The sequence below is a fragment of the Triticum aestivum genome, chromosome 7A (genome assembly GCF_018294505.1).
Source record: "Triticum aestivum cultivar Chinese Spring chromosome 7A, IWGSC CS RefSeq v2.1, whole genome shotgun sequence".
Lineage (NCBI taxonomy): Eukaryota > Viridiplantae > Streptophyta > Magnoliopsida > Poales > Poaceae > Triticum > Triticum aestivum.
The window spans coordinates 69,928,891-69,956,547 of record NC_057812.1 but is presented as its reverse complement, the minus strand read 5'-3'; the positions used below and the strand labels follow the sequence as shown (position 1 = coordinate 69,956,547).

Genomic DNA, 27,657 nt, shown 5'->3' with positions numbered 1-27,657 from the left:
TCCCACCAGGGTTCAAATCTTGGTGCCCGCATTTATTCCTAGATTTATTTCAGGATTTCTGGCGATGCGCATTCAGTGGGAGGAGATGTTCCCGTCGACGACGAGGTGACTACGGTGACTTCCACTACAAGAAAATATACCATTTGCCACCAGATATTTTGTAACCAAGCGGTTTGGTGGCTGTAGATGTACTAATTGCAACCGGTTAATTAGTTCCTTGGTCACAATAGGCCTATGAGCTGTACACTCACGAGTTTGTATAGAGGGCAGAAATAGCAACCAAGGACTAATATGCAAAAAGACAAGTCACTCGTACGGTTCCTAGCGTATCCCCAAATCGAATCGCCCGTGGTGGCGGCGGCGGCGGCGGCCTGAATCGCCCCTGGCGGCGACCGACGCATTCCTACGGTTTTTTTTCATCGGAGCGGGCGGCGGAAGGCGGAGGGCGCATCGGAGAGGGGCCTCTTCCTCGCGGCGGCAGCGGCAACGGCGGGCTTGTTCCTCGCGGCGGCAGCGGCGGGCTTGTCCCTTGCGGCGGTGGTGGCGGCGCGGCTGCGTGGGGGAAGGGAAGCAGCTGCGGCAATGGCCGCGTGGGCGAAGAGAAGCGGCTTCGGTAGCAGAGGGGCGCAAGGTCTGCTGCCGCAACAGACGCCTAGGGTTCCACCTTCTCCAACCCTAACCAGCTCTGCCGCAGCCAACGAGATCTCGCTCTCACCGTCAACACCAGCAAAGGCTTCAACCCTTAAGATTGATCTCCCCTCTGTCCTTACCTCCATCCACGTGTCCCTCCATTAATTTGCTTGGAGTTCTTGATGGCTAGATGTGCACTTCAAGTGTTTGTGGAAATGTGGAAGTAAAATATACATGTAGCATTCGATCTGTGATCTGAAAACTGGCTGGGCCTACGATGTAGCATTCGGTTTGTGATTTGAATATAATATGCATGTGGTAAAATATACAGTATAGTGTTACTGCATATTGATACTTACAGCAACAGGACTTGTATATTATATACTTACTGCATATTGAGGAGGAAGCTACCAATGTTTCCATAGATGAAACTTTTGAAGGCAATATCTCGTGTCGACATGATGTTGCACCGGAAATTCTTACTGATCCAAAAGGGGTTATATGTCCCCTGTTTCAGGTTATGCTAGACCACATGTGTCCTGTTTCAGGTTATATTAGAATAATGGTGTCTTGTATCAGGTTATAAGTGTCAGGTTTCGGGTTATATCAGACTATACCTATCCTGTTTGTGGTTATATCAGCCTATATGTCTCATGTTTTAGGTTATATTAGACTATATGTGTCCTGTTTTAGGTTATATCAGATTACTATTGACACTTATGATATTATTCTGTTGCCACAACATATCTAATTACTATGTAACTCGTGGTTTATTTCTATTGACATAGCAAATCTGAACTTGACCAAAATGGCAGGTCATCCACCTAAGAGAGAAAACCTATTGGAGAAAACAATGAACTACTTTCCAGAGAGATTGGACTTCTTACACGGTACCATGGCTCTGTGATCATTTTGAAACAGAAGAATTTAAGGTATAGTAGTCTTGGAGTGGGTTTCAGCAGTTCTGCATTTATCTTTATCACTCAACCCTGCCTTATTTGTTCACATAAAATTACCATATGCATAAACGGTCCACAATTGGAAAGGCTAACCGCTCAAACCTACCTTATGTTCACATGAAGGGAACAAAGTCATTTGTAGCTGTTCAACATGAATTAGTAAGTCACTATTACTTATCTTTATCTTGTGTCACAATTGTTGTGAAAGCAGAATATATAAACTTGTAGCTATCTTATATTCATGTCTTTTGACTTCAAATCTTGTATTATCAGAATTGTGTCAATATCAGACTGTACAAGGAGTGTTACTCTAGTGATAAGAAGGGATGGGCATCAGAAGATGCCAGGAATAAACATGTAAGTGCCATGTAACAAATTAATTTCTGTTGAGAAAGATTAAGCAATGAGAATACTAGACACAAATGAGAACTAGAGAGCAAGAAATGGGAGAAATGACCACTGAAACAGAGAAAAATAATAGCTAGAGCTTAGAGAGGAATGATCATGCTATTTGTGCCAACAATGGGTCGGTAATAAGAGAGAAAGAAGTTGGCAGCTATGCAGCAAAAGGCTTTAACCGTGCTTGAATCTGTTTCACCATGTGCATGACATAGGTACAAACTTTGAAGTGCCCTATTTTCTCATGACTTGTAGTAGATGGTGCACTATTATTAGGACTGTAGTAATTTAAGACTGAGAAAGTCAATTTCTGTAAGATCCTCATCAAGCATTGTCATCATTGGGAATCAAATAATTTTTGCTTGACTATATGGTTCTTGTACTTTTAAGTAGTAGGGATGGCAGAACTGGACTTTAATGGCTGCGGTTGTTCAAATAATTCAAAGTTGTTAGTGTTGCATTATACTAACAATAAATTTGGGTACTTTTAAATACATTATTATGTTGCTGCATTTAAGAATGTAAATGCCTTTCATTTCTTGTATTATTAATGCAGGAAGAAATGTTATGAACATATAAAGGAGGGCGAAGTACCTTTAACCGAGCAACAGATTGCGAGCAGGTGCTTGGTAAGGCATATGGTTACATCAGAGGTCGGGGTCATGGACGGCACTAGTGCGAGACGGCTCGGTTTCCCAACTGATAGATCTGTTTTCAGGTCAGGCTACAGATCTATTCTTCTGATGGTATGATCAGTATAACTCTCAAAAAGTCAGTTTGCCTCTCATCGTGTGATTTGGCATATTTATTCAAGAGGTTGAACTTGAATTTAAAAATTACAGGTTCTCTGGTCTCAGATGGAGGGTCGAGGGGGTGAAGCAATTTTGGAGAGGTACACTGTTTGCATTGCTATTATGTAGTTTTGAAGTAAAGTTTATGAGCATCTTCTAAATTGTGCTTGGTTCTATCTATGTTTGCCAATGAAATTACCAAAAAAGTGGGTTTACTGACTCTGGAGAAGACCGCGACTACCAATGAATTAAGAAAAGAATTACATGCTTTGCAATTTCAGTTTAGTCTTAGTTTTATTAATTGGATATGGATCTGGTGTGCGGTTCCTATTTCGAGCAGCTTAATTGTTCTAGTGTGTCAACTTGCATAGTACCTTTCGAATATCTGAATACCTGCATTACTGGCTTCAGTTAACGATTCACACACACACACACACACACACACAATTTTGCTGTGAGATATATAACCATATTGATGATGCATGCATTTTTAGAAGCACAATGCAAATAGTAGTACCTTTTGCCAATCAATAGGTTGCTGCTATCACTCACCCTACTACAGCAATCCTAGTACTTATCCTTGTACGCACAAGAGCAACAACACTAGATTTTCATTGAAGGAAATACATGTTTCTGGGTGAACAGATTTAAAGTTAGTAACATGTTCCTGGGTCAATTGGTTTATTCGCAACCTAGAGTATATGTGATGAATATACCTAGCAACCCTTTTGACCAAAGTCAGTAACTATGCACATTTTTTTGAATTCATCAATAAATGAACATCATCGACGTCATTTTAACTTATTTCGAATTTTCCAGGTGTAGAGGACATGTGGGGAGTGATCGGAGCAGTGCTAAACTTGATTCTTTGCAGATGCCAAAAGTTCAGTTTACCCAAATGCCAAAAGAGTAGTTCCTGCTTTGTAAATTCGGCTTGCGAATACTAGATGCAAAATACTACTCCCTCTGTCCCATAATATAAGAACGTTTTTTATACTAGTGTAGTGTCAAAAACGTTCTTATATTATGGGACGGAGGGAGTAGAATACTTCCTAGTTGGTGATTGGATTATATGTTTGGAGCAGTACTAAAGTGGTACTTTACAAATACTAGAATAGTCTTTCCTAGTTGTGAAACAAAATTTGGCTTGCAAATGATCCAAATGTAATGTTTGGATTATAAGTTTACAAATGCTGATTCTGATCTTCTTCCTGTAGAATGTCTAAAATTCTAAGATTTCTAGCAACTATAAATGTCAGCGTGTGGTAATATATTGTAGCTATGATATAGTTGCTTTCTTATGCCTTTAGTTACCAAGGTTTACAATTTTAAGGGTTACAAAAGATGTCTAGTCACCAACATGTAGCTGGTCTCTAAATTCTTTTAGTCACCAAGCCTTGGCTGGTCACTTGATATCTCTAGCCACTAACCATGTACATGGTGGCTGTAAATTTTTAGCAACCAAGTCGTACTTGGTCTCTATATGTCATTAGTCACCAAGTCTCCCTTAGTCGCTTGATGCCATTAGTCACCAGATTTGGTTGGTAGCTATTGATATGACATGTAGCGACCAGGGTTTGCAATGTTGGTCGCTCAATATCTATAGCGACTAGACTATAGCCACCACGAAGCGACCAAGTGGTGTTGGTAGCAGTAGACTAGTAGCGACCAATTTTGAACTTTTAGCAACCGGTCACCTTGGTGGCTAAAACTCATATCTCTAGTAGTGTTCGTAAATTTCAAAATGATATGCCGGCTCAGTCTTTCGGAGGCGCTCATAGGGGTAGGGTATGCGTGTGTGCGTTCATAGGGATGAGTGTATGCGCGTGTATATAAGCACTTGCGTCTGTACCGTGTTAAAAAAAACACAGAGTAAGAACCGAGACAATGACACACACGAAAAGGAAAACCTACAAAAATAAAATAAAAGCAGAAACGGACAAAAGGGATGGGCTATACGTGCTACCCAATTACAAGCATGACATCAGCCGGCGGAGTCGATCGAGTTTTAGCAACACCTCAAAAGCAATATGTGACACAATAACATAAATTCATCAAATCCGAATAATCGGCTCAGCGAGAACATATAACTTTTCATCTTCATCAGACCACCACAAAGAATCGGAGTAATTTATTCGCAGAAGGCAATGATGACTGCAAGATGCTGACGAAGACTACTCTAAATTTTTTGAAGATCCGAGGCCCCTCGCTTCCCAACGCCAAAAATTCCTTGGTTCCTTCGTCTGCTGCGGCGTCCTGTACGACTTTGTTTCTTCTCCGCTGTTTAGTCTAGGTCTGTTTCTCTCCCGGCCGAGGACAGGACATCCATGTCTTGTGGCCTGCTCAACCGTCAACTCACACACGATCATACGATACTCTACATCAAGAACCTGATCCGAAAAGGACGGGAGGCAGACCGCGCGCGCGTGAAGAACTTTCAGACGCTCCATCGGACGAAGCTTCCTCGCCGGCGCCGGCGTCCGCATCGACGAGCCTGCAGGACACAGGACGATGTTACTCTGAAACGTTGGACGCTTGCAGCTTGTCACCCAGCAAGGATCCCATCGCGATATGAGGGTTCAGTACTACTGTTTCGCGACTTTCGGCGGCTAATCAATCTACCCGCGGGACATCAGTCTCACCACGTACACTCCTACGCACGTACCGTAATGGCTGCCTTGCCTTCGGCGTCAAGGTTGCGCGTGAACCAACGAACTAACCATCGACCGGTCGACCTCAAGCTTGACGTGAGATTGCTGACGCAAAATATCTCATCGATCGGGTACATGCACGGAGAAATAATTAACTGCTGTGATCATGCCATCTTGTTTCGGTTACCTTGTCTCTTCGACGCTTGGAATATCTGCTGTAGCAGACCGTGCAGTACGGTCAATATCGTGTGGACCCGGTCCCATGTGTCATCCACACTACAGCAGTGTACAATACTGCAGAGGATCTCAACCCCTCCTTGTTAGGGGATGGTAACATTCTGTACCAGAGATCGTGCAGCAATCACAGCCCGAATGGTTCATTGTTTGTTCTGTTATTGTCGGCACAATAAGTATAAGTATCCAAAAAGAGTGGTTACCCTCGAGATCGACGCTTTGTAGGAAGGGTTCAGCGTGCCCCTTTTTTAATAAATAAATAAATAAATCAAAATACATTAAAAAGTTTTAATATATATATTTTTTCTACAAATACATATACATGTTCTTTAAGTAATATTTTTGTGGCAAAAGTTCTTTAAGTAAGTTTTTTAGGGTAGTTCTTCAATTAAGTTTATAGTTTCCTGAAATAATATGATTATTTGCAGGCTACACAAAAGAGACAACAATCTGGCCCAAAATAGAACCAAGAAAAAAGCCCATTTTATTCTATGTATTTTGTCTTTTTTGTGTACATCACATATAAACATATATTGCCTAAAAAAACATATGAACATATATGTTCATGAAATTTCGTATGTATATACTACACATATATACTTATGTGCATACTTTTTTCAGATTTGTTTAAGATGTAGAAAATGCATTTTGCTGGAGAAAAATACATTTAGTACCAGATATCATGCAGCAATCCTCGACCGAATGGTTCGTGCTTTGTCCGTTACTGTTGGCACAATAAGTATCCAAAAAGAGGTGTTACCCTCGAGAGCGGCATTTTGTAGGACGGGCTTTAGGGGGCCCGTTTTAAAAATCAAAATATATTTAAATTTTAAAGAAAATCTACAAATATGTATACATGTTTTTTAAGTATGCACTATGTTTCATTAAATAATGTGATTATCTGTAGGCTACACAAAAAAGGATGACAATCTGGCCCAAAAATAGAACAAAGAAAAGACTCATTTAATCTATGTTTTTGTCTTTTTTGTGTACATGACATATGAACATATATGTTCATGAAATTTAATATTTTTATACTACACACATGTAATTATGTGCATACTTTTTTCCAGATGTAGAAAATGTACATTCCTTGGAAAAAATACCAACTCCGTGGAGCTCGGTCACCATGCATATGCACCTTTTCAGGTTACCTTATTAAAAAGGATGTACTTCCACTATTCAGGTTATAAGTCCACCTCGTATTTTGGACCAAACTTTGACCATAAAATTAGCTAGCAAAATATAAGTTACAACATGCTATAAAATTTATATTATTGGACTCGTATTTGATAGAAGTTTTTATATCATTTTTACTACATGCAACTCATGTTTTATTAGTTAAATTCACCTTTAAAGTTTGACGCAAAATACGAGGCGATCTATAATAAACCTGGATGGAGGAAGTACTCCAACACAATCGGCAGAGTAGTACTCAAAGACGTACTCATCAAACAGAAGATGAAGCAACTCAACATCTCATTTTGCAATCCTGTTGTGGCTTGTGTAGTGTCATCCGATCTTTGCCCCATAGTGCACGACTCGATTGTGGGCGTGTGCAATGGGTTTTCTGATGCTGCCTCAAACTCGCTCTTTTCCCTTTCTCTTCTGATGTATCTCTTGTTGTCACAAACTGATGTACTTCCGTTATCATACAATGGAAAGGGGGGAGGGTCCGGTTCAGAAAAAAAGAGAAAAATCTAATTGGCAGTCATGACGCTTGTTTTGCTAGGTAGATTATCCACATGGCTTTTAATCTACAAATAAATTCTTCATGTGATGAATTTGTTTGGTTGCTTTGCTCGTTGGTTTTTTTAATCGGCAGGGGTGATGCATGCTCACCTGCTAGACTATTACTAGTTACAATTTGTTAATTTTTAGTCGACTGGGAATTAGTTAGATGCAACTTTTCATACTTTTCTAAACTCAGGAAACAAACACTACAATTTTTTTTTGCAACAAATGATCAAATTATTACATCATGATGAACATTATTAGATATATGTATGAAATTTTTCGTAAATATTGACTGAGAATTAGTTAGTTCTCAGTCGGCTGAGACTACATTGCAATCTATCTGTATTAGACGGACAAAGTTTTATAAGATAGTGAATTTGGTTTCTAGACTTGTATAGACAATTTTAATTTGTAAAACTGCTTGGTCTAGACATAGACGCTTCCATTTAGTTATGCCAAAATTGTGCGATCTTTTCTCATCCAAAGCAGAAGCCCTTCAAAATTGCCAGCTTGGTGTGCAATCCTGGACTCCTCTGCATAAGATGGAGTTTGTCAGGGAGAGTATATATGGTCCGGGGGAGCAAACAATTGGAGGACATAGCCATGGCATTCTTGGTTCTTAGTTAGGGGTGAACACATAGCGGTGCATAATGAAACATCTGCTATATTTTCTTAGCATGCCTGGAAAAGCGCGCACATGCATGCATGTGTGAGGACGTGAGCCTTTTGCATGTGCCGAGTTCACCCAACCAATGAACTCTCGACAGACCATGCCACCCAGCAGGCCAAAGCAATGAACACACCTCAGGTCAGGGCCAAAGCTAGATTGCTACAGCCCCGGCCATTGTGGAGGCGTTGGTAAGATGTGGTGTTGTATATGCGTACCAGTTTAAGCGAGCACCAATGCTCGCGCTGCATCTGCCTGCCAATCCTTCACGTGGGACTTAAGCTTGGTACAAAACAAAGAGCGTGGCAGTCTATGCACCCTAGGGTGGTCGCACCATTATGTGTATATCAACCTTCATGCATGTGTGCTTTGCGGCAACCACCACAGGGCTAAGCATTGTTGCCATCCCCGCTTCTAGTGCCCTGCCCCGCTCTAGCTCTAGGGTTGGGTCCTCCACATTCCTTGGCCTTTAGGGTTTTGAGATCCTCCAATGTCTTCATAGGACGACACGGCATTCTTCTCGACATGAGCTGCGTGCACGCGTAGAGGATGCTTCAACGGACCAGCTACATACATCATTGCGGAATATTCGAGTGATATAGCTTTCCGAATCGAGCTGCTAGAAGACAAGAAGCCATGGGAAAAAAAGGAAAGAGGGCCTTCCACGTGCCTTGCGGCTCGAAATATGCTATTTTTTCCTCTTGTACTATTGCGCTCTTTTGTTGCTTCCCACCATCAAAAAGTCGATGCCAACTTTATATTATTTCTTGATGACCACTAGCGCCAGTGTCGGATCTGTCCATGGTTAACGACAATGGTTGTTACCACACGATTTAGCTTTCTTCTATTCATTTGTTGTGGCTCCAAGCGCCTTCCTTCAAACTTGGAATGTGCTAAGTACCGAACTATGGTGTGTGAATTTTCTCGGGCCAGGTAATTTCACATCAAGGCTTGCTTGGAAATATGTTTGAAGGGGAGCCTTGGCGCAGTGGTAAAGCTGCTGCCTTGTGACCATGAGGTCATGGGTTCAAGTCCTGGAAACAGCTTCTTACAGAAATGTAGGAAAAGACTGCGTACTATAGACCTAAAGTGGCCGGACCCTTACCCGGACCCTGCGCAAGCAGGAGCTACATGCATCGGGCTTTCTCGAATATATGTTTATGTATACGAGCTTAAATGGGCACTAATACTCACACAACATAGGCTTGCAACTTCTTCACATGGGACTTAACATGGTACCCAACAAGATCGTGGCGGTCTATTAAACCTAGGGTGGTCGCACCATTATCAAGGTGCATGTGTGCTTTCCGCCAACCACCAAGAAGCATTGTTGCCATCTATGCCTCTAGTGCCATTGCCCACCCTAGCTAGGTTTGGGTCCTCTACCCTCCTTGGCCTTTAGGGTTGTAGATTCTCTAACATGTTCAAAGTTCACCCAACGACACAATATCATCAATGACTAATTTAATGGACCATTTATATACATCACCATGGAATACTCAAATAAAATGACACAACATAACTTTTGAAACCAAGCCACCAAAAGGCAAGAGATTGCAAAAAAAAATAGAGTGCATTTCATGTGCACTCCGACAAGATTTGGGCTATTTTTCCTCTCTTATTGCACTATTTCATTTCTTGCCACCAACGAAGATTCGATGTTAGCTTTACTTCTTATGGTAGTGATGATGTCAGATCTCTCGGCATTTAATGGCGATGGTTGTTGTTGTAAAGATATGTTTTTGCTTTGTTATAGCTCCAAGCACCTTCGGCCGGACTTGGAATGTGGTTGTGACCATGGTACCAACGTGTGACTTTGCTTGGACCTAGTAAGGTTAGAACTATGCTTCTTAATCTATTGCTTCTACGGGACGATGCATCTCCAGCCATCACAAGACCGCAACACTGATGATGACTCTTATGATAAATGAAGATGCAAAATTTGTTTGCCTCAGTTGAATGGGGGTGTCTTTGCCATGTTAGATATTAATGATCTTCACCATATTCAAGTTGATGCTCTTCATCATTGATCTCCTTTTATGTCTAGAGCCTCATTGGTCGTCGATCTAAATTGTGGTGCTATTTTTCGTGTGAAGCCTTGGTTGCCGCTGTGACGGATTATTCCCAAGGGGGGGGGGGGGGGGGGGGGTTCTATTGGTTGGCGATCCATTCTGTAAAATAAATGTGATATGTTTTGGTTCTCTTTTCCTTTATCGGGTATTGTTCATCAGTCTTGTTAAATCTCAGTCGACTGAGACTTGGTTATGCCTCAGTCGGTGGTATATTAGTGAGATTTTACATTGAGATGCTTGCAATTTTTTACATTATTTTTTCTTTCTTACGTGTTATGTCATTTGACTAAGACTTCGTTAATTCATAGTCAACTGAGGCCTAGCCACACCCATTGTTCATGGCAAATTTGTGTTTGATACGGTTTGCCATAATTTGCTTGAGATATATTGGCCTGAGACTAGCTCAATGGAGGTAAAGACGAAACGTGCGAAACTAAATATTCACTCTTTTTATTTTGCAATGGAAGTTTTTATTGGTCGTAAACCTAGCACACCTTTTTTTGCTAGTTCCCTACCTTGTGTTCTTTTAAAGTACGGTCGAGCAATCGACATGATATATCTGCTCATGTTCTATGTAGTTTGATTTCCCCTTTATATTAAAAAAAAAGAAGTAGACCTATCTGAATTCCTTTAAGTGCAGAAGTTATTTTACCATGTGATAGATAAGGTGCCCCCATGGCCCATGCTGATCGAAGTATCTATGGAAACAAGCGAGGGAGAAAAGGCCATGTAACCGAACGAAAGAAACTGGTATGTGCAAACAACGTACAAATGGTAGAAACGGGACGCGCGGACGGACCCACCGCAAAATCTTGCCTCCCAGCACACTCTACCTCCTCGAGCCCGTCCAATCAGTCCACGTACGGATCCAAACAACATGAAAGATATGATACGATACACATGTCGGATGTGGCTGGCTGATAAGCCGTACGTTTAGCCGACTCCAGGGGCCGGCCGGGCAATCAATGGCCGACTCCAGGGCTCGGCACCGACCCCAGCACCCGCGCCGCCACGGCTGCCCCGACCGCATTGCCGCGGCGACCCGCTGTCCACCTGCCGGCAGTGGCACCGGAGGCCGGAGGCCCGCGGAGCAGCGTCGACCAGCCGGCAGCTGCTGCTGCCTCCAGTGTGCCGCCATTCTCCACGCTGGAACTAGCTCCAGCGCCGAGCATGGTCCTGGCCTCCACGCGCGGCGGCGACGTCGTCACGAGGAGCACGAGCAGCAGCGCCGCCACCGCCGCCGCCCTGCCACCGCTGCCCAGGCGCAAGGACACCATAGATCGAACGTTCTCGCAGACTGAAAAGAAAACACCGGCTGGTGGCAGGTGGGGCTTACTATGTGAGAAATGGTGCGTGCGCGTGCGTTCAAGCGGGGATAATGGAGGGTGTTTATATAAGCGCGGCGCAGGAGGACGGCCGGGGGGAACTTTTGGCCGCGCGCGGCTGCTCAGCAGTCGACCCATCGGCCATTCGGCTGCGCCTGCCCGCCCGGCCGCGTCGTCGCAGCGCGGCGATCGCCATCATCAAACAGGACCGGGCGCGGGAGGGTGCGGGGTGCCTTGCGCCGGGAACCCATCGCGCGCGGTTGGACGATCGGGCCATGTGCGGCTGCGGTCGTGAGGCTCAGCCTCGTGAAGTGGGTGATTTTGGCGGTCACGCACGCTGCTGTGACATGCGCGTACGTGACTTGAAGCAACCGTTTATAAGGCCAGGAAATGGGAATTGCGCGTCTGCCGGTCGCGGCATTCCGATCATTTCCCCACGCGCAATCCAATTAATTACCTACACAAGTAACTACTGGTTGGGTACGTGCTAGGTAGCTGAAAGTGAGGTGGTCGAGATCTTTTGGTTGTGTGCATTCCGTGCACGTGACGTGTCATTAGATATTTGTTCCTTTTCCGACCTCTCATTTCAATTGTGAAATGGGAATATATGATGCCCATAGATATTCCAAGAAAACAGATTTCAATAAGATGGGCCGAGGCTGGTTTCGTTATGTAAAGGTCCTAAGGCCTTGTATAATGCAAAATACTTAGGGAGATGCTTAGAGAAATAAATCAGTATTTTTGTAAGCATCAATGCTTATTTGTAGAGCCTAGACGTTTAATTAGGTGTCTCTCTTATAGAAATAGATACTAGTGCTTCAGAAAGTTCGATTTATTTTTCTAAGCATCTCTCTAAGCAACTAGCATTGTACAAAGGCCTAAAGGCATCTTCAATGCGGACCTTCAAACCGCCTACAACCGTCCAGATTGAGCGGTCCAGTGTATTGTGTCATCCAACACGGTACCGTATCGGTCCGTCGGCTTTTCGGAATATATTTTCCCGCAAACCGGAAGCAGACCAGGGGTTGAAGGAGGGTGGCTTGCGAGCGTCCAAACTGTTGCAACACAACCGTCTAACCACCCTCACCTTAGGGATGAAAATGGAGTGGAAACTTGCCATTTTTCTGGAGGAAAAATAGAAACAAAGAGGAAATATGGAAACTGAAATGGAAATTTGCAAAACGGAAATGGAAATGAAATTTGTGGAAACGGAAACAAAAACAAAATGGTGTTTTCCAATGGAACAGGTGGGAAATTGAACTTTTCGTTTCATGAATATGAAATTTCCGTTTTGATTATAGACCTATAGCTTCTTTATACCCCACCACCAAACAACACACAATGATACAATGAGTAGAATGAATCATTTGAATCCCAACTTCTACTACCACACATGTACTCAGCTTGACCCTATATGCAATTGTCTAGTACTGCTACAATACTATGCTAAGTTGCTAAGATAATGATATTATTTAGTAGCCATGTTAACAATTCATTAAATTTGTTTGTTTTTATGTATTTCTCTATGATTCAAGGGTTTTTAAGTTCCGGTCAATGCCCACTTCTATTTCCGTGTCTAATTTGCATTCACTCTGTGCCCGTTTCCTGTAGTATTTGTTTTCGTATTCATCTCCAGGGTTTCTGTATTTGTTTCCGCTTCTGCAAAAATATATGAAAACAAATGTGGAAGCATCCAGATTTGTTCTTTTCCGCTCCGTTTTCATCCCTACCTGGCCCACCCAACCCTCTCCCACGCCGAAGCCCTTTCCCGCCCGGAGCAGTAAGAGCCGCTTCAGAGCGCCAGCGTCGCATTCTTGGCGACACAGAGCGGACGCAACCTGTCACGTCGCTCCGACATTTAGGCTATGTTCCAGCCGAGAGTGCCACCCGCGCCACTTCCCGGTGCATGCGACTGCTCCGCATTCAAACGACAGCCTGTCCGTCCGTCTACCTACATTGAACATGTGCGGATGCTAAGGAACCTACTCCGAGTCTCCCGTCTGTCCGTTTGCCGCCCACCTCGTCGGTTGCCCTGCCATCCGCCCACTATTTAAATTTGAGGCCCAACCATTCCGGCTGCACCATGGGTGAGGCCAGTGCTCACTACACCGAGATGGTGTTGGAAGAGCGGTAGACCGTGTTCCGGCAGGGGCAGGCCGATAAGGAGTACAACCTCCGCCTCTGATACGTCTCCAATGTATCTATAATTTATGAAGTATTCATGCCATGTTTGCAACAATTTTATATGGTTTTGGTATGATTTTGTTAGAACTAACCCGGACTGGCGCTGTTTTTAGCAGAACTACCGTGGTGTCGTTTTTTGTGCAGAAATAAAGGTTCTCGGAATGGGCTGAAAAGTTACAGTGATTTTTTATGGACCAAAAGAGAACCCCGGAGCATCGGAGCCAGGCTAGGAGGTGGATGAGGAGTCCACAAGCCTAGCTCCCCCTAGGGCGTGCCCCTGGCTTGTGGGCCCCTCGAGCATCCCCCTAACGTGAGACTGACGCCAAAAATTCTTATAAATCTCAAAACCCCCAGAAAGAAACCTACATCGGAAGTTCCGCCGTTGCAAGCCTCTGTAGACACGAAAAACCAACCGGGAGCCCGTTCCGGCACCCTGCCGGAGGGGGAAACCATCACCGGAGGCCATCTTCATCATCTCGGCGGTCTCCACGATGAGGAGTGATACGTCTCTGTCGTATCTACTTTTCCAAACACTTTTACCCTTGTTTTGGACTCTAACTTGCATGATTTGAATGGAACTAACCCGGACTGACGCCATTTTCAGCAGAATTGCCATGGTGCTATTTTTGTGCAGAAATAAAAGTTCTCGGAATGACCTGAAAATCAACAGAGAATTATTTTGGAATACATAAAAAATACTGGAAGAAGAATCCACGTCAGGGCGGCCTCCACTTGTCCATGAGGGTGGGGGGCGTGCCCCCTGCCTCATGGGCCCCCTGACGCTCCACCGACCTCAACCTTGACTCCATATATTCACTTTCGTGGAGGAAAAAATTAGAGAGAAGGATTCATCGCGTTTTACGATACGGAGCTGCCGCCAAGCCCTAAACTCTCTCGGGAGGGCTGATCCGAAATCCGTTCGGGGCTCCGGAGAGGGGAATCCGTCGCCATCGTCATCATCAACCTTCCTCCATCACCAATTTCATGATGCTCACCGCCGTGCGTGAGTAATTCCATCGTAGGCTTGCTGGACGGTGATGGGTTGGATGAGATTTATCATGTAATCGAGTTAGTTTTGGTAGGGTTTGATCCCTAGTATCCACTATGTTCTGAGGTTGATGTTGCTATGACTTTGCTATGCTTAATGCTTATCGCTAGGGCCCGAGTGCCATGATTTTAGATCTGAACCTATTATGTTTTCATCAATATATGAGAGTTCTTGATCCTATTCTGCAAGTCTATAGTCACCTACTATGTGTTATGATCCGGCAATCCCGAAGTGACAAGAATCGGGACCACTTCCGGTGATGACCGTAGTTTGAGGAGTTCATATATTCACTATGTGTTAATGCTTTGGTCTGGTACTCTATTAAAAGGAGGCCTTATTATCCCTTAGTTTCCATTAGGACCCCGCTTCCACGGGAGGGCAGGACAAAAGATGTTAGTGAACCTCGCAAATCTGGATTTAGAGATTTTCTTGCTAGTATAACTGTGGGGGAATCTAGAGATGTAGCAAAGGCCACCATAGGGAGCATTCATTTTCCTGCTATACATTATTTTGCTCTCTTCATAGGTAGGTGCATCAATGGTAAGGATGAAGCATGTCATATGTGTGTCCCCGATCTCAATGTTCTCAGGAGTGCTGTATTAGGAGATAAACATTATAATTTGGGAGCCATTGTTGCATGTAGGTTGCATAATAATAGTATTCATGGAGATTTCTTTGGTAGAATTTAGGCAATTCGTATAGCTAATTTTCTTGAGATACCCATACGTGGAGATGATATTGAGTTGCCTCCTTCTTATTTAGATTATGAGGCTATGGTTCGTCATCAGTTTGTTGAGAGGAACGATCAGTTCTTCCAGTACCGACTAATCTTTGACAGACGATGTACCTATCACGTCGCCCTCCCTGCTCCTACTTTCTTTGACTTTCAGGCAAAGGGGCTATATTTTATAACCAGGGAGGAGGCGACCGAGTACAAGAGGAGGGCGGAGACAGCTCGCCTCCAAGCTGCAGCTCATCAGGCAATTGCCGTTGCATCTCAGTACGACCCCAACTATTACTTTGGATATCCGCTATGCCAGCCGTGGCCATAGACCAACTTAGGCCAAAAGCCTAAGCTTGGAGAGTACGTATTTCTCACCGACATTACATTTATGTTCACACACTCATGCTAGTTGTCGGTGCTCATATTTTTTCACTATATCATCCATGCTAGTTTATTTTCCCTTTTTATGCTTTCCTCTTGTGTGTTTGATAAACCTTAAGAAAAAACAACAAAAATTAGTTGTAGCTTTCAGCTAGTTTACTATCCATGCTTGTAGTAGTAAATAAAAAGAAACCCAAAAAGATTTCTCGTTCTTCTTTTGCTTGTTGGGAGCTTTCCCGTCTAAATAGTTTTATTTCTTTCTTGTTCTTTGGGGTTGAGTGGAGAAGACCATGATTAAAATGTTGAGTGGCTCTCATATGCATTATTGTTGATCTAACAAAGAGCCCATATTACCTTGTCTTCTCTCTTGAATTGAATGCTTGCAGATTCTAGCTTAGTCAAATGCACATGCACTATTATTATTTTCCACACTATTCGGTCGTGCAAGTGAAAGGCAATAATGATGATTATATGATGAACTTATTGAGATGAGAAAAGCTGGTACGAACTCGACCTCTCTTGTTTTTGTAAATATGATTAATTCATCGTTCCTGATTCAGCCTATTATGAATAAACATGTTTACAATGACAATTAGAGATTATAGTTGCTTATGCCATGCTTAATTAGCCAAGAGCTTATAATGGTTTACCTTGCGTGCCAACATGCTATTAAAATGGTTGTGATGTGGTATGATAGGGTGGTATCCTCTTTTGAACGATTCCAGTGGCTTGACTTGGAACATGTTCACGCATGTAGTTGAAACAAAATCAACATAGCCTCTATGATATTTATGTTCATGGTGCATTATATCCTACTCATGCTTGTATTCGGTGTTGATTAATTTTAATGCATGTTCATGACTGTTGTCGCTCTCTAGTTGGTCGCTTTCCAGTCTTTTTCTAGCCTTCACTTGTACTAAGCGGGAATACTGCATATGCATCCAACTCCATAAACCCCAAAGTTGTTCCATATGAGTCCACCATACCTACCTATATATGGTATCTACCTGTCGTTCCAAGTAAATTTGTATGTGCCAAATTCTAAACCTTCAAATAAACATTATGTTTTGTATGCTCGAATAGCTCATGTATCAACTAGGGCTGTCTGTATCTTTCATGCTAGGCGGGTTATTCTCAAGAGGAGTGGACTTCGCTCCTTACTCATGAGAAAATGACTGGTCACCGGGATGCCCAGTCCCATGCTTTATGCAAATCAAATCAAAATAACTGCAAGCAAAACTCCCCCGGGACTCTTGTTACTTGGAGGCACTCGTTGTTTCGAGCAAGCCATGGATTGATGCTTGTTGGTGGAGGGGGAGTATAAACTTTACCATTCTGTTTGGGAACCGCCTATAATGTGTGTAGCATGGAAGATATCGAGATCTCTCGGTTGTTATGTTGACAATGAAAGTATACCGCTCAAAATATTATTCATATCTATTTCAAAACCGAGCTCTGGCACCTCTACAAATCCCTTCTTCCCTCTGCGAAGGGCCTATCTATTTACTTTTATGTTGAATCATCATCCTCTTATTAAACAGCACCAGTTGGAGAGCACCGCTGTCATTTGCATCCATTACTGTTAGTTTACATTGAGTATGACTTGACTGGATCTCTTTTACCATGAATTACAATGTCTAGTCAGTCCTTGATCTTTAAAGGTGCTCTGCGTTTATGTTTTGCGGTCTCAGAAAGGGCTAGTGAGATACCATCTTATCATATCATATCATGATTGTTTTGAGAAAGTGTTGTCATCCGAGATTTATTATTATTGCTCGCTAGTTGATTATGCCATTGATATGAACACACATGAGACCTAAGTGTTATTGTGAATACGGTTAGTTCATAATCTTTGCTGAAAACCTGAATGCTGGCTTTACATATTTACAACAACAAAAGCAAAAAGAGTTTGTAGAAGTTTTTTTATCACTTTCAGATTATGAACTGAATTACTTGAGGACAAGCAAAGGTTTAAGCTTGTGGAAGTTGATACATCTCCGTCGTATCTACTTTTCCAAACACCTTTTCCCTTGTTTTGGACTCTAACTTGAATGATTTGAATGGAACTAACCCGGACTGACTCTGTTTTCAGCAGAATTGCCATGGTGTTATTTTTGTGCAGAAATAAAAGTTCTCGGAATGACCTGAAAATCAACGGAGAATTATTTTGAAATATATAAGAAATACTGGAGGAAGAATCCACGTCAGGAGGGCCCTCCACTTGTCCACGAGGGTGGGGGGCGCGCCCCCTGCCTCGTGGGCCCGATGACGCTCCACCGACCTCAACTTTGACTCCATATATTTAATTTGGGGGGGGATTCAAAGAGAAGGGTTCATCGCGTTTTACGATACGGAGCCGCCGCCAAGCCCTAAACTCTCTCGGGAGGGCTAATCTAGAGTCCGTTCGGGGCTCCGGAGAGGGGAATCCGTCACCAACGTCATCATCAACCTTCCTCCATCACCAATTTCATGATGCTCACTACCGTGCATGAGTAATTCCATCGTAGGCTTGCTGGACGGTGATGGGTTGGATGAGATTTATCATGTAATCGAGTTAGTTTTGTTAGGGTTTGATCCCTAGTATCCACTATGTTCTGAGATTGATGTTGCTATGACTTTGCTATGCTTAATGCTTGCCGCTAGGGCCCGAGTGCCATGATTTCAGATCTGAACCTAGTATATTTTCATCAATATATGAGAGTTCTTGATCCTATTCTGCAAGTCTATAGTCACCTACTATGTGTTATGATCCGGCAACCCCGAAGTGACAATAATCGGGACCACTCCCGGTGATGACCGTAGTTTGAGGAGTTCTTGTATTCAATATGTGTTAATGCTTTGGTCTGGTACTCTATTAAAAGGAGGCCTTAATATCCCTTAGTTTCCATTAGGACCCTGTTGCCTCGGGAGGGTAGGACAAAAGATGTCATGCAAGTTCTTTTCCATAAGCACGCATGACTATATTCAGAATACATGCCTACATTACATTGATGAATTGGAGCAAGTTCGGTGTCACCATATGTTATAACTGTTGCATGATCGATCGCATCCGGCATAATTCTCCATCACCAATCCAATGCCTGCGAGCTTTTCCTATATTGTTCTTCGCTTATTTACTTTTGCGTTGCTACTATTACAATCATTTCAAAACCCAAAAATATTACTTTTGCTACCATTACCTTTTGCCACCGTTACCACTACTATCATATTACTTTGCTACTAAACGCTTTGCGGCAGATATTAAGTTGTCCAGGTATGGTTGAATTGACAACTCAGCTGCTAATACTTGAGAATTTTCTTTGCCCCCCCTTGTGTCGAATCAATAAATTTGGGTTGAATACTCTACCCTTGAAAACTGTTGCGATCCCCTATACTTGTGGGTTATTAAGGAGGGAGTAGTTTACCCTCGGGGTTGAGGGTATGTACCAGTAGGTATGTGTTTGATCTCGCTCTCTCTCTCTCTCTCTCTCTCTCTCTCGTGTTCTTGATTGGGCACGATCTTGATGTACCGTGAGCTTTGTTACTATAGTTGGATCGTATGGTGTTTCTCCCCCTCTATCTTCTTGTGATGAATTGAGTTTTACCTTTGAGGTTTCACTATTATCAGACTGAATACTATTATGGATTTGAGAACACTTGATGTATGTCTTGTGTGGGATTCCCGAGGTGACATTGGGGTAATCTATGCATAGGGGTTGATGCACGTTTTCGTACTTGTTTCTCCGGTAGAAATCTTGGGGCACTCTTTGAGCTTCTTTGTATTGGATTGAATATTATGAATCTGAAGTTGTTTGATGCATATCGTCTAATTGACCCACAGATACTTGTGGTGACATAGGAGTAGCTAAGTGACATTAGGGTTGACTGATGTGTAACATATGGTGTTATTTTACTATGAAATCTAGGGCTGTTTGTGGCACTTACAAAAATAGCTCAATGGATTGATCAGAAATAATAACTTTGAGGTGGTTTCGTACCCTACAAGAAATTTCATTTTATATTCTCCGTGATAGGAACTTTGGAGTGACTCTTTGTCGCATGTTGAAGGATTGCCATATGATTCAATTATGTTATCATTGTTGAGAGAACTTGCACTAGTAAAAGTATGAACCATAGTCCTTGTCTTCAAGCATTGCAATACCGTTTTTCTCACTTTTACTACTTGCTACCTTGATGTTTTTTTATATTTTCAAATTACAAAAACCTATATCTACTATCCATATTATACTTGTATCACCACCTCTTCACCGAACTAGTGCACCTATACAATTTACCATTGTATTGGGTGTGTTAGGGACACATGAGACTCTTTGTTATTTGGTTGCAGGGTTGTTTGAGAGAGACCATCTTCATCCTACGCCTCCCATAGATTGATAAACCTTAGGTATTCCACTTGAGGGGAATTTGCTACTGTCCTACAAAACTCCGCGCTTGAAGGCCCAACACGAGTCTACAAGAAGAAGGTTGCATAGTAGACATCAGTCTCCTCGACGAGCACTGGTGCACGGAGGAGCAACTCATCACCGGCGCAGTCATCGTGCCGGACGTGAACATGGCTGAGCAGGAAGCGCTGCTCCACTCCTATCGCTCCGCCTGCGACGTCCATCATGACCGTTGGCAGTACCGCCTCCATTAGTCAGAGTTAGAAGTTGTCTTCAAGGAGATCGACAAGATGACATATGAAGTTTATGTCAAAATCGAGAACGAGGACGATGTCGCCAGCTCTGCCACGGTCGCGCCCCACTGATACGTCTCCAACGTATCTATAATTTTTGATTGCTCCATGCTACTTTATCTACTGTTTTGGACTATATTGGGCTTTATTTTCCACTTTTATATTATTTTTGGGACTAATCTATTAACCGGAGGCCCAACCCAGAATTGCTGTTTTTTTTGCCTATTTCAGTATTTTGAGGAAACTGAATATCAAACGGAGTCCAAACGGAATGAAACCTTCGGGAACGTGATCTTCTCACCGAACGTGATCCAGGAGACTTGGACCCTACTCCAAGAAGTTTCCGGGGAGGTCACGAGGGTGGAGGGCGCGCCCCCCTGGGCGCGCCCCCTACCTCGTGGGCCCCTCGGAGCTCCACTGACGTGCTTCTTCCGCCTATATATCTCCATATACCCTAAAAACATCCGGGAGCAACATAGATCGGGAGTTCCGCCGCCAGAAGCCTCAGTAGCCACCGAAAGCCAATCTAGACCCGTTCCGGCACCCTGCCGGAGGGGGCAATCCCTCTCCGGTGTCCATCTTCATCATCCTGGTGCTCTCCATGACGAGGAGGGAGTAGTTCTCCCTCGGGGCTGAGGGTATGTACCAGTAGCTATGTGTTTGATCTCTCTCTCTCTCTCTCTCTCTCTCTCTCGTGTTCTTGAGATGATACGATCTTGATGTATCGCGAGCTTTGCTATTATATTTGGATCCTATGATGTTTCTTCCCCCCTCTTCTCTCTTGTAATGAATCGAGTTTCTCCTTTGAAGTAATCTTATCGGATTGAGTCTTTAAAGACTTGAGAACACTTGATGTATGTCTTGCCGTGGATATCTGTGGTGACAATGGGATACCACGTGCCACTTGATGTACGTTTTGGTGACCAACTTGCGGGTTTCGTGACATTGGGAACCTATGCATAGGGGTTGGCACACGTTTTTGTCGTGATTCTCCGGTAGAACTATGGGGCACTCTTTAAGGTCCTTTGTGTTGGTTGAATAGATGAATCTGAGATTGTGTGATGCATATCGTATAATCATACCCACGGATACTTGAGGTGACATTGGAGTATCTAGGTGACATTAGGGTTTTGGTTGATTTGTGTCTTAAGGTGTTATTCTAGTATGAACTCTAGGGCTGTTTGTGACACTTATAGGAATAGCCCAACGGATTGATTGGAAAGAATAACTTTGAGGTGGTTTCGTACCCTACCATAATCTCTTCGTTCTTTATCCGCTATTAGTGACTTTGGAGTGACTCTTTGTTGCATGTTGAGGGATAGTTATGTGATCCAATTATGTTAGTATTGTTGAGGAAACTTACACTAGCAAAAGTATGAACCCTAGGCCTTGTTTACCCTCATTGCAATACCGTTTACGCTCACTTTTTTCATTAGTTACCTTGCTATTTTTATATTTTCAGATTACAAATACCTTTATCTACCATCCATATTGCACTTGTATCACCATCTCTTCGCCGAACTAGTGCACCTATACAATTTACCATTGTATTGGGTGTGTTGGGGACACAAGAGACTCTTTGTTATTTGGTTGCAGGGTTGCTTGAGAGAGACCATCTTCATCCTACGCCTCCTACGGATTGATAAACCTTAGGTCATCCACTTGAGGGAATTTGCTACTGTCCTACAAACCTCTGCACTTGGAGGCCCAACAACATCTACAAGAAGAAGGTTGTGTAGTAGACATCAAGCTCTTTTCTGGCGCCGTTGCCGGGAAGGCTAGCGCTTGAAGGTATATCTTTAGATCTTGCAATTGAATCTTTTTGTTTCTTGTTTTAGCACTAGTCTAGTTTATAAAAGAAAACTACAAAAAATGGAATTGAGTTTGCATCATACGCTTCATCTTTAATATCTTTCATGAGTATGATGGAAAGGAAAATTATGCTCAAGTACTAGAAGAAGAATTACATAGAATTCTTGGCATAAAATATGTGAATGATGAGCATGATTGCAATGTTGTTAGTACGAATTCTTTGAATATCCATGGTGCTAATGATATGGAAAGCCACAAGCTTGGGGAAGCTATGTTTGATGAAGATGATATTATTTGTCCCCCAAGCTTTGATGAGCAAATTTACTATGATGAAAGCATGCCTCCTATCTATGATGATTATTGTGATGACACGTATGCTTTAAAGAATAATGATAACCATGAAACTTGTCATCTTGATCTTAATTCTCAATCATATGATAGTTATTTTGTTGAGTTTGCTCCCACTACTATTCCGAATGAGAAGAATTTTGCTTATGTGGAGAGTAATGAAATTTCTATGCAAGTAGATCATGAAAAGAATGCTTTAGGTGCTGGTTATATTGTTGAATTCATTCATGATGCTACTGAAAATTATTATGAGTGAGGAACATATGCTTGTAGGAATTGCAATAATATCAAGTTTCCTCTCTATGTGCTTAAAGTTTAGAAGTTATGCTTGTTTTACCTTCCTATGCAAGATGATTCTTGTTCCCATAAGTTGTTTGTTCACAAAATCCCTATGCATAGGAATTGGGTTAGACTTAAATGTGCTAGTCATATTCTTCATGATGCTCTCTTTATGTTTCAATTCTTATCTTTTATGTGAGCATCATTGAAATCATCATGCCTAGCTAGGGGCGTTAAACGATAGCGCTTGTTGGGAGGCAACCCAATTTTATTTTAGTTTCTTTCTTTTTGGTTCTGTTTAGGAATAAATAATCCATCTAGCCTCTGTTTAGATGTGGTTTTATGTTTTAATTAGTGTTTGTGCCAAGTTAAACCTATTAGATCTTCTTGGAAGATAGTTATTTGATCTTGCTGTAATTTCCAGAATCTTTGCGCTCAGTGCCCGAATTGTCAAAAATCACCAGAATGTAATAAAATAGTGATTCCAATTGCTGCTGATAAATAAACAAATTGCCCAGGTCGTCTAATTTTGGTAGAAGTTTTTGGGTTCCAGAAGTTTGCGTTAGTAACAGATTACTACAGACTGTTCTGTTTTTGACAGATTCTGTTTTGCGTGTGTTGTTTGCTTATTTTGATGAATCTATGGCTAGTAAAATAGTTTATAAACCATAGAGAAGTTGGAATACAGTAGGTTTAACACCAATACAAATAAAGAACAAGTTCACTACAGTACCTTAAAGTAGTCTTTTGTTTTCTTTCTGTAACGGAGCTCACGAGATTTCTATTGAGTTTTGTGTTGTGAAGTTTTCAAGTTTTGGGTGAATTCTTTTGATGAATTATGGAACAAGGAGTGGCAAGAGCCTAAGCTTGGAATGCCCATGGCACCCCAAATATAATCCAAGGACACCAAAAATCCAAAGCTTGGGGATGCCCCGGAAGGCATCCCCTCTTTCGTCCACTTCCATCGGTAATTTACTTGGAGCTATATTTTTATTCACCACATGATATGTGTTTTGCTTGGAGCGTCTTGTATTATTTGTGTCTTTGCTTGTTAGTCTACCACAATCATCCTTGCTGTACACACCTTTTGAGAGAGCCATGCATGAATTGGAATTTGTTAGAATACTCTATGTGCTTCACTTATATCTTTTGAGCTTGATAGTTTACTCTATGTGCTTCACTTATATCTTTTTGAGCGTGATAATTTTTGCTCTAGTGCTTCACTTAGATCTTTTAGAGCACGGTGGTGGTTTGTTTTAAAGAAACTTGATCTCTCATGCTTCACTTAGATTATTTTGAGAGTCGTTAATAGCATGGTAATTTGCTTAATGTTAATATACTCGGTATTCAAGATATGTGAAACTTTCTTTTTAGTGGGTTGAATACTAAGATAAGTTTGATGCTTGATAATTGTTTTGAGATATGGAGGTGATAATATCATAGTCGTGCCAGTTGAGTAGTTGTGAATTTGAGAAATACTTGTGTTGAAGTTAGCAAGTCCCGTAGCATGCACGTATGGTTAAAGTTGTGTAACAAATTTGAAACATGAAGTGTACCTGGCTTGTGCATCCTTATGAGTGGAGGTCGGGGACGAGCGATGGTCTTTTCCTACCAATCTATCCCCCTAGGAGCATGTGTGTAGTACTTGATTTTTGATTACTTCTAAATTTTTGCAATAAGTATATGAGTTCTTTTGACTAATGTTGAGTCCATGGATTATACGCACTTTTACCTTTCCGCCATTTGCTAGCCTCTTCGGTACTGTGCATTGCCCTTTCTCACATTGAGAGTTGGTGCAAACTTCGCCGGTGCATCCAAACCCCGTGATATGATACACTCTTTCACACATAAACCTCCCTATATCTCCCTCAAAACAGCCACCATACCTACCTATCATGGCATTTCCATAGCCATTCCGAGATATATTGCCATGCAACTTCCATCATCATCATCATCATCATCATCATCATCATCATCATCATGATGACATGCTTTACTTTTGTCATATTGCCATTGCATGATCTTGTAGTTGACATCGTATTTGTGGCAAAGCCACCATGCATTATTTTTCATCCATTTCACTCTTGATTCATTGCACCATCCTGGTACACCGCCGGAGGCATTCATATAGAGTCATATCTTATTCTAGTATCGAGTTGTAATCATTATGTTGTAATCAATAAAAGTGTGATGATCATCATTATTAGAGCATTGCCCAATCAAAAAAAGAAGAGAGAAAGGCCAAAAAGAAAAAAAAAGAAAGGCCCCAAAAAAAGAGAAAATAAAAAGGGCAATGCAACTATCTCTTTTCCAACACTTGTGCTTCAAAGTAGCACCTTGTTCTTCATGTAGTGAGTCTCATATATTGTGCTTCAAAGTAGCACCATGATTTCATATAGTGAGTCTCATAAGTTGTCTTGTTCATACTAGTGGGAATTTTTCATTATAGAACTTGGCTTGTATATTCCAACGATGAGCTTGCTTAAAATGCCCTATTTCTTCATGAGCAAGCAAGTTGGATGCACACCCACTAGTTTTCTTTTGTTGAGCATTCTTAGCTCTAGTGCATCCGTTGCATGGCAATCCCTACTCCTTGCATTAACATCAATTGATGGGCATCTCCATAGCTCATTGATTAGCCTCGTTGATGTGAGACTTTCTCCTTTTGTGTCTTCTCCACACAATCCCCATCATTATATTCTATTCCACCCATAGTGCTATGTCCATGGCTCGTGCTCACGTATTGTGTGAAGGTTGAAAAAGTTTGAGATTATTTGAGTATGAAACAATTGTTTGGCTTGTCATCGGGGGTATAGAAGTTGGGAACATCTTTGTGTGACGAAAATGAAGCATAGCCTAACTATATGATTTTGTAGGGATGAACTTTCTTTTCCCATGCTATTTTGAGAAGACATGATTGCTTTGATTAGTATGCTTGAAGTATTATTATTTTTATGTCAATATGAACTTTTGTCTTAAATCTTTCGGATCTGAATATTCATATCACAAGTAAGAAGAATTACATTGAAATTATGCCAAGTAGCACTCCGCATCAATTTTTTTTATCATTTACCTACTCGAGGACGAGCAGGAATTAAGCTTGGGGATGCCTGATACGTCTCCAACGTATCTATAATTTTTGATTGCTCCATGCTACTTTATCTAATGTTTTGGACTATATTGGGCTTTATTTTCCACTTTTGTATTATTTTTGGGACTAACCTATTAACCGGAGGCCCAGCCCAGAATTGCTGTTTTTTGCCTATTTCAGTATTTCGAGGAAACAGAATATCAAACGGAGTCCAAACTAAATGAAACCTTCAGGAACGTGATCTTCTCACCGAATGTGATCCAAGAGACTTGGACCCTACTCCAAGAAGTTTCCGGGGAGGTCACGAGGGTGGAGGGCGCGCCCCCCTGGGCGCGCCCCCCTGCCTCGTGGGCCCCTCGGAGCTCCACCGACGTGCTTCTTCCGCCTATATATCTCCATATACCCTAAAAACATCCGGGAGCAACATAGATCGGGAGTTCCGCCGCCAGAAGCCTCCGTAGCCACCGAAAGCCAATCTAGACCCGTTCCGGCACCCTGCCGGAGGGGGCAATCCCTCTCCGGTGTCCATCTTCATCATCCCGGTGCTCTCCATGACGAGGAGGGAGTAGTTCTCCCTCGGGGCTGAGGGTATGTACCAGTAGCTATGTGTTTGATCTCTCTCTCATGTTCTTGAGATGATACGATCTTGATGTATCGCGAGCTTTGCTATTATATTTGGATCCTATGATGTTTCTTCCCCCCTCTTCTCTGTTGTAATGAATCGAGTTTCCCCTTTGAAGTAATCTTATCGGATTGAGTCTTTAAAGACTTGAGAACACTTGATGTATGTCTTGCCGTGGATATCTGTGGTGACAATGGGATACCACGTGCCACTTGATGTACGTTTTGGTGGCCAACTTGCGGGTTTCGTGACATTGGGAACCTATGCATAGGGGTTGGCACACGTTTTTGTCGTGATTCTCCGGTAGAACTATGGGGCACTCTTTAAGGTCTTTTGTGTTGGTTGAATAGATGAATCTGAGATTGTGTGATGCATATCGTATAATCATACCCACGGATATTTGAGGTGACATTGGAGTATCTAGGTGACATTAGGGTTTTGGTTGATTTGTGTCTTAAGGTGTTATTCTAGTATGAACTCTAGGTCTGTTTGTGACACTTATAGGAATAGCCCAACGGATTGATTGGAAAGAATAACTTTGAGGTGGTTTCGTACCCTACCATAATCTCTTCGTTCGTTCTCCGCTATTAGTGACTTTGGAGTGACTCTTTGTTGCATGTTGAGGGATAGTTATGTGATCCAATTATGTTAGTATTGTTGAGGGAATTTACACTAGCGAAAGTATGAACCCTAGGCCTTGTTTACCATCATTGCAATACCGTTTACGCTCACTTTTATCATTAGTTACCTTATTGTTTTTATATTTTCAGATTACAAATACATTTATCTATCATCCATATTGCACTTGTATCACCATCTCTTCGCCGAACTAGTGCACCTATACAATTTACCATTGTATTGGGTGTGTTGGGGACACAAGAGACTCTTTGTTATTTGGTTGCAGGGTTGCTTGAGAGAGACCATCTTCATCCTACGCCTCCTACGGATTGATAAACCTTAGGTCATCAACTTGAGGGAAATTTGCTACTGTCCTACAAACCTCTGCACTTGGAGTCCCAACAACGTCT

The 27,657-nt window shown here is 42.3% G+C and overlaps 1 protein-coding gene across 6 annotated transcripts; it reads left to right on the top strand.

Annotated features, from left to right (window-relative positions):
- Positions 1-279: 279 nt before the first annotated feature.
- Positions 280-3,979, top strand: LOC123150674 (uncharacterized). 6 transcript variants are annotated; one of them, XM_044570508.1, is made up of 6 exons: positions 280-742; positions 1,446-1,562; positions 1,863-1,946; positions 2,545-2,706; positions 2,831-2,880; positions 3,599-3,979. In XM_044570508.1, exons 3-6 carry the CDS (start codon positions 1,930-1,932, stop codon positions 3,724-3,726), a joined length of 357 nt encoding a protein of 118 aa, XP_044426443.1. In that variant the 5' UTR covers positions 280-742; positions 1,446-1,562; positions 1,863-1,929; the 3' UTR covers positions 3,727-3,979. The 6 variants fall into 6 exon arrangements, with proteins under 6 accessions (XP_044426443.1, XP_044426442.1, XP_044426440.1 ...); XM_044570507.1 differs by lacking the exon at positions 280-742 and adding an exon at positions 1,677-1,748 and having other exon boundaries at positions 1,441-1,562; XM_044570505.1 differs by lacking the exon at positions 280-742 and having other exon boundaries at positions 1,441-1,562; positions 1,713-1,946.
- Positions 3,980-27,657: the final 23,678 nt, after the last annotated feature.